At 41.1% G+C, this 18420-nt stretch overlaps 1 protein-coding gene across 7 annotated transcripts in view; it reads right to left on the bottom strand.

Moving 5' to 3' along the window:
- The window catches only part of Wdr62 (WD repeat domain 62), a 166436-nt gene that overhangs the window by 98127 nt on the left and 49889 nt on the right, over positions 1-18420 (bottom strand). For all 7 annotated transcript variants that reach the window (XM_076786276.1, XM_076786275.1, XM_076786280.1 and 4 more), the window contains one exon: positions 3415-3566. In XM_076786276.1, coding sequence (XP_076642391.1) covers positions 3415-3498 — 84 coding nt within the window. In that variant the 5' untranslated portion in view covers positions 3499-3566. The remainder of the gene's footprint in view (positions 1-3414; positions 3567-18420) is intronic.

Raw genomic sequence — 18420 nt, 5'->3', positions numbered from 1 at the left:
TTTCCGTTTTTCCTTTATATCCGACACCAGCCCAGACCATTACTCCACCTCCACGCATTTGACGTCGAATTTTTGTTATTGGTTTCTGTTAAAGTAAAACGTTAGGCCTTTTACCGTACCCTGTGGAAAACCCCACATCCTATGGTTATTGGGAAATACCTGATTCCCCGTTATTTTATTGAAGGTCGTCCTCACTTCAGGTATGAATGTACGCATCGCCGCCCTCGCGTTTGGGCATTAGTTCTAACTGTGCGCTCGTCTTGTAGACACCTCCGACAACGGCTTCTTCCGTTTAAATATATTTCTTCCACCGTCTTCCCGTATAATTATTTCCACATAACCCCTCAACAGTTTCTTACGAATATCATGATAATAATATTTACATCCGTCTAGTCCATCAAGATTAAACCTCTTTTCATCCGTAAAAATTACTCTTCTCCAAGTCTTCTTCCAAAGCGCATGTTCTCTTGCAAATAACAAACGTGCCTCCTTATGTTTGGCATTTAATGATGGTTTCGCTATTATTCTAGACCGGTTTATAATGTTACTAGTCTGAAGTACACGACGAATAGTTTGTATATTTCTTTCGACTCCAGCTTTCTCAGCGATCTCCCTCGCAGTACCACAAGAATTGGAAGCAGCACGTATAATTGCTCGTGTATCGCGTTCAGATAAAGCTGCTGGCCTTCCTGTACTTTTCTTCTTTCCGTATGCACTTGTATCTTTCAACAAATTATATATATCTTTTCGACTGCGACTAACTTCTTTTGCAATTTTAGTAATAGACAACTTTTGTTTTCTCAGAGCTAAAATTGTGCTAATTTCACTTTCACTAAGTTTTTTGCCACGACCCATTATGAGAATAGCAATACGACAAAGCTCTAGATACAACTTGAACACTGTAACTCCGTGCAAGCTCACGAAACACTGAAGAATATGTAAACATAGTTCCAGTGTGCTATCATTTTGTCTGCGTCAGATTATGTGTTCCTTTTTCAACTGAGAGAACTCATTGAAGTAAAGTCAACCTGTGTTATGTTTACATATACGTAGAAGGTACATTTTCCATATATTTTAGAGTTTCCATGCTAGCGTAATCTTAACACGAGAAATTAAAGATGGCACACGCGTGCTATCTTTTTGTATGGGAGTGTACATTTATGAGTGATTTGTACATGCTTTAAAACAGCTGTGTAATTTTTTGCATTATGGATATCTTTTAGGTAAGTATGGACTATGCTTTCAGATTGTTTTCATTTTTTTATTATACTTATTTATAAAGTTATTAATATCTGTATATGATCAATAATACAGAAATTATTTTTACAATTATGAGACTTCATTAACGATTTTATTATGGTTCTGAGTGAGTCCCGATGGTCTTTTTGGTCTCATTATATTCGGTAGAGATTTGTGATTCCAAGCTAATAAAGTTTGGTTCCGGATTTGTCCGGATTGACGTTTTATAGCTAATTTAGTATTAGCGTTTACAAGTGTTTTACGCACGCCTATACGTTCGGCTTCGTTGGGCCTCCGCCCAACGACTATGTGCATTAGTTTAGTGTATGTTTAAGTACTGTTCCTTTTCTCTTAGTCAGTCTATTATTATGTGTGTGTCATCTGAGGAAGACACTTCGACTATATTTTCTGATGAAAATTAATGGTAATAATTAAAAAATATTCGTAAAATACATATCTACTTATTAAAACATTTCATGATCTACATATTTTGTATTAAAATAATAATTTACATCATTTTAACATAATTTACGTGTAAAAATACTTTTTCCAGCTTTTCGGTGCTCGTACTCCACAATCGCCACGATTTTTCAAGGGTTTCCGATAATCTGAGGGAAAAAAGGTTCCAACAAAAGATTAATAGTATTCAGATGTCTACAAATTTCAATACATAAAATTTCGAAAAAATTTTTTTCTATAAAAAGTGGGGATCAATTTAATTTTTTAACTGTTAAGATATATTTTTGATTTCATAATGTTATAGCCGATGTTAAGACGAATTCAACGACCTACTAGATTATGGCATTGAGCCTATATGTAACGCTTAAATAATTTTTTCCGGCTTTTCGGGCCAAATACCTCACTGTGCGACGTGCAGGGAATATCGGTCGTGCTCGCTGGCTCTAAATAATTAACTCGGTGAGTCGACAAGAAAGATAAGTAAAATTTAGGCTAAATCTTGCTTGAGAAAGTGATACAGAGTCCTCGAAAAAAGAAGAACGCGCGATGTCAATCGCGAGGCTGCATCCGCGGCTGCATCGACAGGGACGCATAATGCGCATCCGGCGAGACACGGTCGAGCTGCGACCATTGTCTACCGCTGAACTCGCGCAACCGCTCCGAAACGCTCCGAAACGCGGCGCGAGTGTCTGAAAAGTCCGATCGGACTTTCCGATCCGTTGCTTTCTATTCCCAACGATCGAATGGACCGTCGATTCCGTCGACCGGCCACGAAATCGGAACACCTTCGAGTTTATATCGCCGTATTCCTCGCTCGAAAGTTTCCCCAGGACGACACGGGAATGCTAATCAGAGTAAAATGCCGCGAGAAATGATTTACGTCGCGATTGTTCCTATATTTCACGGCTTCTTCCGGCACCGGCTATCCCCTGACACATGCTCCAGGAAAAAACGATCGCAGAAAGAAATAGGAGCAAACTGACACGCCAGGCTCGACTGCTTTTCTCTTTCATGAACCTGGTCGGGAGCCTTTCGCCGCCAGCAGGACATAATCGCACAAGTCTACGGTGCTGTACCGACTAATTTTTAACGGTGAAGGAAAATTATGGGTTTGTAGATTTGATGAATGTTTGCTCGGTACTTGAAAATGTAATAGACTTCGACCAGGGGACAATGAATGGATTACTGTCCATAAACCTCTGCTCTTTTGCGTAAAATATCAGAAACTTCTTAGGCGTATGTAAACTGACTGATTGACTGAACGTATGTGTGTCGCATAAGGATCTAATGAATGAAGCTAATTAAAACACAGAGTATGCAAAATAAAGGCTGTCTGCGTCAATTACCCTCATTCAGGATTTAAATAAAACAGTACCTCTCCTCTTAACAATTTTAATGACTCGAGAACACAACATAACCCGTTACTTCTTCTGACGTTTTCATTGTTTAGCGTATCGTCTATTCATTGTCGTCATAAACGCATAAAACCCGCGGTCTGCTAATTAGACAACGTAACTTTCCCTGGTGGGAACTTTGAAATCTGAAATTCGTTCGTTCGGGTTGCGTAACGCCGCGAAGGTAATTAATTGGAACGGGAAGTTTAATAGGAAAAACATTCGCGATTAAACCGACGTGTCCGTCCGCTACCTTGTACATTCCGCGAATGGATCTAATTGAAAACCGATGAGAATCGAGATCGTTCGTTCGCCCACTCACCCTGTCCTGGATCCTGACGTTCTCCTGTCCCCTTTTCAGGCTGGGAGCCCGCAGGACCTTGCTCGTGACTGGTGGTTCCATCATGGTGATAGACTCTGCTCTCTCGTCAGGATTTCATCCCTGATGGAGACTCTGCTCTCTCACTTCATCTTCTGGAAAAACGAACGACAACAACATGGTCAGATTGGAGACATAAAATAAATAAATGTGGGAAAAAGGAAGGCTCGAATTTGAGATCGAGTTTCAATTGACCGTGAGAGTCGTCGATTAATTCGTGAACACAGAAAAAGTTAGGCGTTTTACTGTACTCTGTGGAAAACCCGACCTCCTAGGGTTATTGGGAAACACCTGATTCCCCTTCGTTTTATTGAAGGCCGTCCTCCCTTCAGGTATGAAGGTACACTCCCAGACAAAAAGATAAAATTATGCTAGCGTGGAAAATCTGTGCAGTATGTATAACATACCTTCTGCGAATATGTAAACAGAACATAGATTGACTTCAGTTCAATGACGTCTTTTAGTTGAGAGGGAAACACATAATCCGACGCAGTCAAAATGATAGCACACTTGAAAAATAAAGATATATATTTCGTACAACACAACAATATGTTCCATAAAACAAAACTATACATATTTGTTATAGCAATATATACGCCAAACTACATTTTTTTAATAATGTGTGGAACCTCCTTTATTTTCTATGACTTCCACCATCCTTTTAGGTAAAGAATTATATAGTTCTTTAATTTTTGCCTGAGCTAAATTTTCCCATTCAGTTGCAATGCAAGTTTTTAATTCATTTATGTTTGAAAATTGTCGGCCTTCAGCATACACTGCTTGCGAAAGCATTGCCCAGCAATTTTCAATGATATTCAGGTCGGGTGAGCACGTCGGCCATTGAAGAGTGGAAATATTTTCATTTAAAAAATATTCCTTAATAATTTTAGTAGTATGTACTGCAGCATTGTCTTGTTGGAATATATATGGCGTTTTCGCAATGCGTTCTCCATATGTATCAATTTGATTTTTTATTAATTCGAGATATCGGACTCTATTCATTGTTCCTTGAATAAACTTGATTTCCGTTTTTCCTTTATATCCGACACCAGCCCAGACCATTACTCCACCTCCATGCATTTGACGTCGAATTTTTGTTATTGGTTTCTTACGAATATCATGATAATAATATTTACATCCGTCTGGTCCATCACGGCTAAACCTCTTTTCATCCGTAAAAATTACTCTTCTCCGAGTCTTCTTCCAAAGCACATGTTCTCTTGCAAATAACAAACGTGCCTCCTTATGTTTGGCATTTAATGATGGTTTCGCTATTATTCCAGACCAGTTTATAATGTTACTAGTCTGAAGTACACGACGAATAGTTTGTATATTTCTTTCGACTCCAGCTTTCTCAGCGATGTCCCTCGCAGTACCACAAGAATTGGAAGCAGCACGTATAATTGCTCGTGTATCGCGTTCAGACAAAGCTGCTGGCCTTCCTGTACTTTTCTTCTTTCCGTATGCACTTGTATCTTTCAACAAATTATATATATCTTTTCGACTGCGACTAACTTCTTTTGCAATTTTAATAATAGACACCTTTTGTTTTCTCAGAGCTAAAATTGTGCTAATTTCGCTTTCACTAAGTTTTTTGCCACGACCCAGTATGAGAATAGCAATACGACAAAGCTCTAGATACAAATTGAACACTGTAACTCCGTGCAAGCTCTCGAAACACTGAAGAATATGTAAACATAGTTTCAGTGTGCTATCATTTTGTCTGCGTCAGATTATGTGTTTCCTTTTCAACTAAGAGAACTCATTGAAGTAAAGTCAACCTGTGTTATGTTTACATATACGTAGAAGGTACATTTTCCATATATTTTAGAGCTTCCATGCTAGCATAATCTTAACACGAGAAATTAATGTATGGGAGTGTACGTACCGCCACCCTCGCGTTTGGGCATCAGTTCTAATTGTGCGCCCGTCTTGTAGACACCTCCGACAACGTCTTCTTATAATCAAATATATGTGTTCCACCGTCTTCACATATAATTATTAGAACGGTTGTTGTCTAGCGAAACGAAAGTGAAAGAATTGAAGACGGTTGAAAGGGCGAGGCTGGGTGCAAAGGTGTCCGACAACGCCGAAACCTTGAATCAACGAAACCGAACTCGACCAGAGAGAGCTCTCGCGATTGGCGGAGCACAGGGGCGAACGACCGTGAAGCAATCTGGATTAAAAAGAAAAGCGAAACGGTGTCACCATCCTCGCGACTCGATTGGCAATAAATAGCAGGTCGTTGGGCGAAAGTAAGAGTAAAGGTGCGCGAGTGCGAGGCGCGATCGTTTGATCGCCCTCTCTCTCTCTCGCTCGCGATCGTGGGAGATCGAGACCTACGCGAATTCCTGCTCTCGGGCTCTCTCGAACAGGCGCACAGCTGGTCGTTGCAAACGCGAGGAATGGATAACGGTATGCAACGGGAGTTAACGGAAGATAATGCACGAACAGGTACAGGTACAGGTACAGGTACAGGTACAGGTACAGGCACAGGGAGCCAGCTCGCTCGAGAGAGGATTCCTCGAATGTCGACCCCGCCTCTCTCGATTTCCTTTGCCTAACGCCTCCGAGCATTGCAACCGGGAGACCCAGGGGAACTTAGGGGGGTCCAAGAGGACGGGGACGGGAATATCGCAGCTCGGAATCGAACCGGTGCAGCCTCCAGGGCTCGTGACATTCTTATCGAGCTTACGTCAACAGCCCTTGCCGTCGGGACTACCGATTTTCCTAGCCGACACACTCGACTATCCGCGTTCCACAATCGAATTCACCGAATCACCGTGCACCGTAGACATTCTCACCTGCGAGATGGAAATATTACAAATACGTCCAGCATCGCGATATTTACCTGGCCCCATCCTTGTCTTCTCTATTTACTCACCCAGAGGCAAACGGTGCACGGAACAAGGCTCTTTCATTGCCCTTTTCGTAAAAATGACGATCGGAACATTTGAACAATTTTTATTTCGCATAAAGATCCGCAGTCTAATGATAACTGTTCGGTATGTCAGTGTTCTTATTTACAACAATTGACTTCATCAATGGAAAAATCATCTTTCTTTAGACAGAGGCTCCTCTATTTCTTCTCGACAATTTTCTTTGAAAAATTCGAGCCCTCCGGCTAATTAACTCTTTGCGGCACGGGATTTCAGATAAAAAATAGACCCATGTTGCACAGGAATTTTATCGGGTTTTAAATGAAACGAAATTGGTATATTTGTATTAACATATTAACGTTTTGTGCGGATTTCATATCTTGAGCGGGAAGCGACTAAAGTCGTTTTTCACGGATTATTGATGGGTTTTTGTGATGTTTTTACAATAAAATCGCGTTGCAAGAATGAATGCAACACGGTAAGACTTTGGCGGCAAAGTGCCCGCACAAGATGTGTTAATAAAGGCGTAACGTCATGTAAAAACATAACAAAATAGTAATAGTTAATACACAAGTGAATACATTTTTAACATTGCTCGAAGACATTACCGACTGCTGTACGTAAATAAGACGAAATACAAATCTATGCACATGCAGCTATTGCAAGATTTCGAGGTGGGCCTAGAAATGTCGCACCATGCCGTAAAATACATAAAAAAGGTTTTAATCCTTTTAATCCCACCGTGTCCCAAAGGGTTAAAATATTGACACGACGCACGGTTTGTTCTTTGAGGAGAGGAAATCTGGTCGGCTCTTGACAGGGGAAATTTGCGAGTTGGGATTTCCAACGAATTCTAAAGGTGTTCGCAAGCCGGGCCGCGTGCGACACACCGTCGACCATGAACCACAAGAAAAGTTTCGCGCTACGGCGACTGCGAGAAGGGACACGGATACGGCTTCCATCGGCGGCAGAGAGCAGTTTAGCATGACACGAAATCGATAAAGCACGATATTAACCTCTCGTTTCTTATAGCCCTGTCAGCAGCTAATGGTCGCCGGGGCTGCCGTCCAGGAATTGCCGAGATAGGATCGGGGAGAGATCGAGCGGACGAAAAACTTTGTCTCCGCGAATATAACGGGTGACCACCAACGAAACCGCGAACAAAATACTCGAGAATTTACATAAACGATCACGTATACAACCTTTTCTACGCGAAACTCCGTGTCCGAGACAATTTCGAAGATTTTCCTCCGTTACATCGAGTAGAATAGGTCAGTCATGATCAGACAGCACTGTGACTAGTGTACCTCCTCGAGAATTCTTTCTCGAGAAATTTTATAATTCATTATTTCTCATTTCTCGTGAAATTTCAGTATTTCTCGAGAAATTTAAATCTAGGAAAATTCTTATGAATCTCATTTATTTTATAACATATAAATTCTTAAATTCTTATTTAAAACTTTAGAAAAACTGAATACTGAATTGAGTAATGAGTTTCTTGTTGTAATTAAAGAAGTATCCCTTATAAAATATCTGCATAATCCAGAGTCTCTGCAAAAAGATTCAGAAGATACACTTCTTTTATTTAACATCCAAGGCAGATACGTATAAAATGGCAAAACAAATTCTAAGCAGACTTTTTGGAAAATATAACAATGATTCTTATGAAAATAGTGAAAAACTTTCAGATTCTCAGAATGAGGAACTATCACTGGAAAAACAGTTAGAATTAGAAACTGCAGGTAGCCTTCAAGAATTTAGTGTCAAGAGTTTAGCGGCAGAAGAAAATAAATTCCGGACTCTAACAAAGAAATTCCAAATTTTTGAGTCCACTGAAAAAAGGACACCCAATCTTTAGCAACTTTTGGATGTTCTGTATACGATAAAGCCAACATCCACACAAAATGAAAGACATTTTTCTACGGCTACAGATTTTGTTACAAGAAAAAAAGGAGTAGATTGTCTGATTCCACATTAGACGCATTATGCTTCTTAAGAAGTCATTTCAAAACAAAAGCGTAATGTTTCGCTTTATAAAAGTTTGGTAAAAGTTTCCCAATATGTTTTTATTTTATTAAAAATTCTCGAGAATTTTCGAGAAATATAGTCTTATTTTTCATTTCTCGAGAAATAAAAAACGTTGAGAAATCAGGAACACTAACTGTGACCAATTCTACTGCCCCGGAAATGGAGATCTTGATTTATCGTTTCTTTGTTCCTCGGTTTTCTCTATCGACACGTTGCGCATTGATTGGCGGATCTCGTCGGCTAACGAGTTTTTAATTGCATCGAGCACAGCGCAACTTTCGGCCCCGATAGTTCGACTGGAGACCCTTAATTGCGAGACCTCGGATCTTTCCTCGACAGGCAAGGTCGACGGACTCCGTAAATCGAGTGCCGTGTCCGGAATTCCGGCTGCAGCGCGTTACGTTCGACGAAATAAGAAAACTACCCTCTCCGCAGCCTAACAAATTTGCGATTTGCAAAGATCCTGTCGAACCGTGTATCGGATTCCGATAATCAATGTATCGACTTCCGTTAACCCATATTTCACCTAACCGGCCTCCGTTTCGACTCTAAATATTGCAACGTAGGGATTCGAGTATCCGGTGGAAAAAGTCTGGCGAGCGGAACATTGCGGTTCCCGTTAATGAAATTTGAGTCGAACGAGTGATGCGAAGTTCTCGGATTGCAGAATGATTAAACTTGCCGGCTGCTATGATAAATTTTCTAGTTTCGGTTCCATTAATTTGATTATTTTGTGAGAACTTATGGGATTGATAATCGGCATTTATTTGAAGCATTTCATATCACAAGATTTAAATATAGATCAGCTACCCTGAGCAGGGTTAACCCTTTCGTCCCGAGCGGTACACATGTGTACCAGCCTGATTCAAAAATTACTGAAAGGCCAAGAAAGCAATGTGGGCATATAGCGATTGTACCATACCAGTCTTAAAAAAAAAACCCTGGTGGTGTGTACCACCTTTCAACCCCTACCCTTACTGTGATAGGAAAAATTTGAGGGTGAAAACTTATTATTTTTAGTCTAACTTACATATCCATTACACTGTAATTGTTAAAATTTCTATATTCAGGGACGAAAGGGTTAAAGCAGCGAATGGAAAGTTGTGGAGTTTACGGTCGTTCGGAGCGAACGCCGAAAAATCGAACATGGCGAGAGGAAAATCGAGAAAGGAGCAGGAAGACCGCGCGCATACCGAGCCAATTACCGGTCGCATTTTAGCGTACGCGTTGCCGGGTTCGTTGTCGAGCGGATTTATGGGCTGCGGAGCCTCGGGAGCGAATGAACCGCGTCGTTTTGGCTCGCGGCGTCGTTGAACGCGTCTTTAACAGACCGTTGATGAGGTTTGTCCATTAATACGTATCGGATGTCGCGGGCTCCAATGGGAAGAAGGGCCTTGCCTGCTCCCGCTCCGTCTTGTCCTGTCCCGTGCTGTCCTGGCGCTCCGCCAAATATTCGAAAATCGAGGGGACGAGGCTGCGGTATTTCGACGGGATCGAGTATCGTCGATTCGATGAAAGTTATGCCCCCGTTGGTTCGCTCCTTCTATAGCGTCGACGGTGCAGAGGATCGTCAAGGATCCCGAGGACTCGTCTAAACGATAAATCATCGGTCCAGTGTCGTTTCCGTCTTAAAATTGCGATTTCGAAGAATTTTCCCAGAAGGAGTTCCGCTTGGTGAAACGTGGTTCCGAGTCCTCTTAACATTTTATCCACCGGATACCATAATTTTTCGAAAGTTTATGATCGATAGACACGACTTTTTGCTCATGATTATTATATAGAGTTTCATTCTTAATCCTTAGCACTCGAATGGCGAATCTAGGGCGCCACTAAAAATTTCTGTATCATTATTAAAAATATTTTTCACATTATTAAATTTGTTTGTATTTAACAAATGACTAAACACTTCAGAATTGTACGAGTCAATTTCACCATTTTCGTATGTATAACATGAAAGAAAAATATATGGAAGAGAAATATTCTCGGTCGGAAGAAATGTTTCGTTTTGGAGTTCAAATAGCTTCGAGTGTAAAGGGTTAAGATTCCTTTCGGTGCAGCACAGTTCTTTAAAATCTTGTTAACAAGCTTCCGGTAGATAAAGTGTTACAATAGTGGTTCTACTAGAACGGCAAATTGCGATTGCAGTGACCTCCTTTTCTTGAAGCAGCGATTTCCAGAGAATTGTTCCAAGGTACAAAATTGTTCCCGGATAGAATTGTACATATTATGCGGGGGAAGAATGGCTCGTATTTTCGAAAGCAGCTGTTCGAACGGTTCCGGGTATCGTATCGCACTGGATGTGTTTAATCTCCAGCGTGAATTGCTCCTCGAGGAGGACTGATAAGGAAAGCAGAGCGGAGAGAGAAGAGAGAAGAGTGAGCACGCGACCACGTACCTATATCTATCGCGCGTGCCAAAGCATGCATGAGAAAGAGAGAGAGAGAGAGAGAGAGAGAGAGAGAGAGAGAACGACCCAGCGAGGAACACCAGCTGTTCGAGAAATTTCACGCGAAACTTTTCCGCGAATCCCTCGTTCTCCATTTCGTCTCGGTTGGAAAAACGGCGGAGTCACGCTGCTGCGACAGGCGTCGACCAAAATAAAGCGTCCTGAAAGCTTCTTCTTTCGGCTCGACCACTTAGGCGTGCGCCGAACTTCTTCGGTTTGCAACGAACACCAACCCTGGGCATTGTGCAAACAGACTATTCCAAAAGTAATCCCCAAAATAATATACAGGGTGTTTCACCTAACTCGTGTTTTTTATGATAGAAAAAAATGTCAGAGCAAAATATTAGTTGGTTCAGAGGGTCAATATTATGATAGGCAAAAAAATTTTTTCAAGGTTATATTTTTTGAGATTCCAAGGCTATTGAAAATTTTTCAAATGGTATGATATATTTTTATTATCGCTATATGATAGCCGAGGTCAAGACGAATCCAACGACCTGTAATATTATGACCTTCACATGGCCTTGAGTATGAGAAATTCATAAAAGTAGGGCACTTTATGTAAATAGTGAAATAACGATGACATGATCCCCCTAGGGTTCCAAGAAATGTTCTTGAACCTTGAATAATGACTGTAAACACGCTTACAATGAATTGTAAACACTGATACAAATTCTTCTCCTTTCGGTGACTCTAATCAGTACGTTTAAGAAATTCATCGGGATTTATTCGATTGTGAAAGATAACGTTACTTCTCTGAAACGATGGTGTACAGTGATGCAGAAAAGATAGAAATGATTTTAGTTTATGGTGAGGCTAAAAGAAACTCGGTACAAGCATCTCAACTGCACGCAGAACTGCACTCATCTTTCTCAACAAAGTTTTGATCGCATAGTTCAATTGTTTTGTAAAACGGGGAGTATTAAATGACTGGAAAGAAAACGATCAAAGCCTGCTACTGGAGAAGATGCCGAAACTTTTGTATTGGCTACAGTCAATATTGATCCTACTACAGGTTGTCGAAAAATTGGACGTTCTTTAGGCATTTCCGAAGCAAGTGTGTGCCGAATATTGCAACGTCATAAATTTCATCCATACCCTATTTCCTTACATCAGGAGCTTCATGGCAATGACTTTGAAAATCGTGTTCCTTTTTGAACATGGACATTGCAGCAGATACAAAGAAATGAACATTTCTTTTATGACGTTCTCCTTACTGACGAAGCTACTTTTGCTAACCATGGACAACTGAATACACATAATATACATTATTGGTGAACTGAAAACCCGAAATGGCTTCGACAAGTTGTACACCAGCGTCCATGGAGTGTAAATGTATGCTATGGAATCGTTAGTAATAACAAACTCAAGGTCACGCGAAGGTCATAATATTACAGGTCGTTGGATTCGTCTTGACCTCTGCTATCATATAGCGATAATAAAAATATATAATTCCATTTAAAAAACTTCGATGACCTTGAAATCTCAAAAAATATAACCTTCAGCAATTTTTTGGCCTATCATAACATTTGCCCCTCTGAACCAACTAATGTTTTCCTCTGAAATTTTCTTCTATCATAAAAAACAAGCTAGATATTTTAAATGCTCGAGTTACGTGAAACACCCTCTATATGTCGCCAAGGCCTGAATGATAAACGTCGCGGAATTATCCTCACTGCCGCGGTGTGTACCCCCCGAGGATTGTAAACATAACACTTGGCTTGTATATGTCTCCTGGACGATACGCAACGCTGGCAAGACCCGTTTTGTTGACATATATCGAGAATTATATATGGTAACAAGTGCACAGTGAAGGTATAAAGAACTGTGCACTTTCTGCCACAGTAGACAATAATTCTAGTCTGAAAAATACAATTTAAAATCGCATACGACACAGATTTATGGTGTAAGTAGTTTAAATATTGCTCTTCAATGTGTTCATAGTTGCCATTCAATTCATAGTTGTAGTCAGTTTAGCTCCCATTAACTGTTTGCATGAAGACCCGTGGAAGGATCAAAATTGACCTGAAGGAATTCATCATCACTGATCTCAAAGGAGCCAAATCTGTAAAATAGCTGCCCAAGGGTTTCAACGTAACCAACTATAATTGCTATCAGATCGTGAAAATGGTCGGTCGCGCGCAAGGGTTAATTATCGTTAAAGGGCGTTTCCATGGAGGCAGCAGCGTCGGGGAGGTGGTGCTCGTTATTGACGCGTGGCATTATCTAATTAATTATACGGCGGGTTAACGTTGAACAAATTAATTCGTCGACGGGCGACGTAATTTATTTCGCATTGTCCCGTAATTGGCCGGGGCTGAATGAAAGGGAAAGCTTTCCGTGAATCGCGCGGGGCCCGACGATTGAAAAAGGGAATGCAAATCTCGGTGTCTCGATCCCCGGTCGCCTTATACGTCGCACAACGCGCGCGCACAGAACCGCGCCGTCGAACCTTGTCGGCGACGTAATTAATCGATGCGGTAACATCGGTCGATTAATCAAACGGCGGAATAAGAGCGACGGTATTAACGACTCGTTAACGTCGTCGGTTGCGTCAGCGACAATCTTCGCGGAAAGGGGATGGGGTGCACGGAGGAGAAAGTGGACGTGGGTGGCCGACGATTGCGCTCGTCTCGTAAATCTCCGCGACGGTGACACGATGCGTCGCTCGTAAAATTACGAGTTCAAGGATGGCCGCGAAGGCCGTCGACGAAGAAGCTACGACGAACGAGACACCATCTTCGTCCCCGTGCGAATTCCTCCGGAGGAAACGGAACACCGTAAAACCCTGGAAAGCACCATGAACCAGTCAGTCTCGTTCACTTCCTATCGGGATCGTTAAGGAATCGAAAGAACGAACACGAACATATTAGAGGAAGCATTACCTGCACGAAAATTGGCGAAAGTAGCCGCAATTTTATTGGTAATAAGATTGCGTGTGAGACCTTAGTACCGACGCACAGTGGGGTATTTGGCCCGAAAAGCCGGAAAAAAGTCGATTTCAAAAATTTAACGTAAACTGTAATTTTTTTATTGCTCCAAGTTGTTGAATCTGTGGAGAACAATGTACTCAATTTTTTGTATTCATTTGTAAGTTTATGAATCTCTAAACTTAATCGAAAGTCAAGAGATTCTATGACTTGTATTGCCTTTCCAATCATGCTATAACATATCGTACATTTATGAGTGATTTTTACATGCTTTAAAAAAGCTGTGTAATTTTTTGCATTATGGATATCTTTCAGGTAAGTATGGACTACGCTTTCATACTGTTTTCATTTTTTTATTATACTTATTTATAAAGTTATTAATATTTGTATATGATCAGTAATTCAGAAATTATTTTTACAATTATGAGACTTGATTAACGATTTTATTATGGTTCTGAGTGAGTCCCGATGGTCTTTTTGGTCTCATTATATTCGGTAGAGATTTGTGATTCCAAGCTAATAAAGTTTGGTTCCGGATTTGTCCGGATTGACGTTTTATAGCTAATTTAGTATTAGCGTTTACAAGTGTTTTACGCACGCCTATACGTTCGGCTTCGTTGGGCTTCCGCACAACTACTATGTGCATTAGTTTAGTGTATGTTTAAGTACTGTTCCTTTTCTTTTAGTCAGTGTATTATTATGTGTGTGTCATCTGAGGAAGACACTCCGACTATATTTTCTGATGAAAATTAATGGTAATAATTTTAAAATATTCTTAAAATACATATCTACTTATTAAAACATTTCATGATCTACATATTTTGTATTAAAATAATAATTTACATCATTTTAACATAATTTACGTGTAAAAATACTTTTTCCCGCTTTTCGGCGCACGTACTCCACAATCGCCACGATTTTTCAAGGGTTTCCGATAATTTGAGGAAAAAAAGGTTCGAACAAAAGATTAACAGTATTCAGATGTCTACAAATTTCAATACATAAAATTTTGGAAAAAACTTTTTCTGGAAAGTGAGGATCAATTTAATTTTTTAACTGTTAAGATATATTTTTGATTTCATAATGTTATAGCCGATGTCAAGACGAATTCAACGACCTACTAGATTATGGCATTGAGCCTATATATAACGCTTAAATAATTTTTTCCGGCTTTTCGGGCCAAACGCCCCATTATGCGACGGATCTGCTGATCCTCGTCTCTCTTCTCCAATATCAAATTGATCCAACAAAATTTCCTTGTTAACACGTTCGCGGACGCAAATGCTGTAGCATTCATTTTCATAGTGATGCAAAATGACGTGAATGCTATAGCATTCAAATTTTAAAGCCAATTTTTATTCATTTAATTTTATACAACCTTAAGTTTTTCTAATTACTATACATTTCAAATTGAAATTTGTTTTTGTAATTAATATACATTTCATTTGTCATTTGTTGATAATCAAGAGTCAATGGCCGTCGGGCGCCCGCGGTGTTAATGCGAGCCAAAAAGGGGAGATGTCGCGGCGTGCGATTCACTGGTCGAAAGGATCGAGAAAATCTATTGCGATCTGTATGCGGTTTCTTTTCTTTGGTTTTTTACACGCGCTCGTTTTCGAGAAGCAACAAAAGTATCAGTTGTATCTTTTCCTTATATGTAATATTGTAAGAATAAAACATAGTTAATAGTGCAATCTAAAGCTGCCTAAAGGAGTGTTAATCACATCCGCTAATTTAACCACCCAGATCCAACATCATTACTAATGACAATTAACTTATTATTACTGTTTATTTCTAATCAGATTTCGGATAGTACAACTAGTTTCAAGAAAAATTGCCTGTCGATTTTTGCAGCTCACTGAAATTTTTACTGTCCGTGAACGTGTTAAGTGAAAACAGAGTAATCAGAGGGCAGACCTACTGGCTCGACTTTGCCTGACGAATATAATCCCTTGCTAGCATCTAGAGGGTCAGTAAAAGAAGGATATTCACTGTCTATTGCAAAATAGAATTGTCTTGTACCTACGTGTATTCAGGCAACTGCTAGATTAATATTCCGCGAATCAAGTTGGAACAAATTATGGGAACTGCAGGGTCAAGTTAAGAGAACTGAAGAGCGAAGTGAGCACGAAACAAATACCTCCTCGAAATACGGCAGAAACGAATCCACGTTTGCCCAGAAGGATCTCAGCAATCAGAGAAGGATCAACCGCCAAAGAATCGATCAACATAAATTCTATGGCGCTGAACGAAAAACCAGAATAGAGCCTCGGGTCAAGTATTCGTCGCCTTTCCATCGAAATAGCACCGGTAGGGTCTTATCTACGGCACAGCGAACAGAAGGTAGATGACACGTTTTATCGCCGAGACGGTGGCAGCGATAAGGTGACGCCAGCTCGCTGATACAATCGAGAATATCCTGGGATCGTTATGTAAAACGTCCGTATAGTTTCGGCGAGAGGAACCGCGAAGCAGCAGCCGGAATTCGAGCGGATTTTTCAATTTCCCTCCGGCAGTCGAAGAGCGAGAAATAGAGAGAGGGGGAGAGAGAGAGAGGAAATGATTGTCTCGTGCCAGAGGAATCGCGTCCCAGCTCGAATTCGATACGAGATCGCGGCACGTGATCCAATCTTGTCGTCCGAAGAGAGTCTCAGGAGAAGTCCTCCTCCGGATTCGAAGCACTCGGTTATAAATCGATTTCCGATCGGTTCTCGCTCGTTTTTCGTCCTTTTGCTTTCTCTCTCGATGTTTCGCGAGCCTTTTCGGGGACGACGGGACACAACAGGACACGACGGGACGCGACGAAAAGACGCCGTGATTGAACATCGGCAAACACCGACCCATTTCCTTCGAACCGAACGATCTTCCCTGCGGCGAAGCCCTCCGTTCAATTATGGACGAACTGGGTTACCGACGACTGGAAACATGGCACACGAGGAATTAGGTTGCATAAAAGAGACCCCGTTGAATTTTGCGGTGGTTGGGCCCTTCTGCTGAGAACAGGCTACGCTAAGGAATTTTTCCTCAAGAAACCACTGCTCGCGTTTAACCCTTCGAGAGCAGGGTCTCCAAAAAACGGGAGTCGAATTTGTTTGTCTAGATTTATACATTAATTCATCGAGCGTAGCTAAGATCAGCCGAATGCAAGGAGGAACACTCCCAGTATCGTGAATCTTAACATTTCAGGGTGTTCACCCTTTGAGTGCCTACCCAGCAGCCTGAAAGATTCCGTAAAATTAAAGTAATGTATTGAGAGGAATGAAAATCGAAAAGTGAAAGAATCGGGTACATGTACATACCTGAATGAGTAATTCTATCTACCATATCTGACAGACGTGGCGCTGAAAGTGTTAATTGAAGAACGAATTGGTAACAGAGATAATGTCATTATTACGGAGTAACGAACCTAGAAAGTTCCGAAGGGAAGGGAAGGGCGAGGACCAAGGAAAGATGGGTATGTTTTCAAGGCCGCAGGTGGCCTGTGACCGATGATCGGTCGCCGGTCATTAATTACACCGTAATTCGAGTTGGCCGAGTCATCGGAGAACGGATTGCCTCGAATTACGTGGAATCGCGTGAGCGATCGCACGCACGTAGGTGAAACGATCCGCCGCTCGGCAATTCGTCGCGGCTTTTCCCGTCGACGTCGACGTCGACGTCGAGGACGACCACGGCGACGATGCTCTGGGTCATTACGATTCTCACGCTCCCTTTACGACATTTAACTGTACGCCGCCGCGCTGACAGCGCGGACTGTGATAGACAACCGTTCACCAGGCGTCGTTTCCAGCGATACGCGAAACCACCGGTGTGTCGCGATAGTAAATCGTGCGATCGCGGTGCATTTACGCCCGTAAATCCCGTCGAAATCCCTCGCCGTATACTTTGTCCGCCGTTGACTAATGCATCGACGGTGGCTCGCGGCTCTCGTAAATTGGAATCGATAGGCGAGCGTAACTGGGACGAGGGAATCGTTTCCACGATCGAATCTCGATCCGCCGATCGAGCCTCGGACGTGCGCGCGATCCTAGATCTCGAAACGGTTTCGAAAATCGTTGTTTAACACTAGAACGACCAAGCAATAAATGCGACTGACGTATATTGCTTTGTAACAGTGACAAGACTGTGCCCATTCAGACTTCATACAACTTTTATTGTAGTATGTGCTTCAATGAAGAGGTTCATTAAAAAATTTCCGATGAAAACATTTTTACAATTTCAGTAATTGTAAAAGAAAAAATTAGGAAGCAGTCATTTTGACTGCTCCGGTCGTTCTAGTGTTAAAACTGTCGGCGAAAAGGGCAACAACTCACGAGGCAATTGTAATTACAATTACGAATACACTTCGGGACAAAAAGATGGCACATCACATATTTTTTCTCGTTTCATACTATAAACTGAAGAAACTAGATATTTTCATATGTAAAACGGGACAAACTGATAGCACACTTAACGAAAAACTCAATATTTTGTAGTACTTCCTTTACATCTAATGACTTCAATCATTCTGTTTGATAAAGATTTATAAATTTTTGAAATACTTTTTTGGCTAATATTCTCCCACTCGTCCAGAATACATTGTTTTAAATCGTTAATATTTTGAAGTTGTCTGCCATTTTGGTATACGGCTCTGGCAAGATGTCCCCAACAATTTTCGATAATGTTG

Source organism: Halictus rubicundus, chromosome 4 (genome assembly GCF_050948215.1).
Source record: "Halictus rubicundus isolate RS-2024b chromosome 4, iyHalRubi1_principal, whole genome shotgun sequence".
Lineage (NCBI taxonomy): Eukaryota > Metazoa > Arthropoda > Insecta > Hymenoptera > Halictidae > Halictus > Halictus rubicundus.
This window is presented reverse-complemented; position numbering and strand designations above follow the sequence as displayed.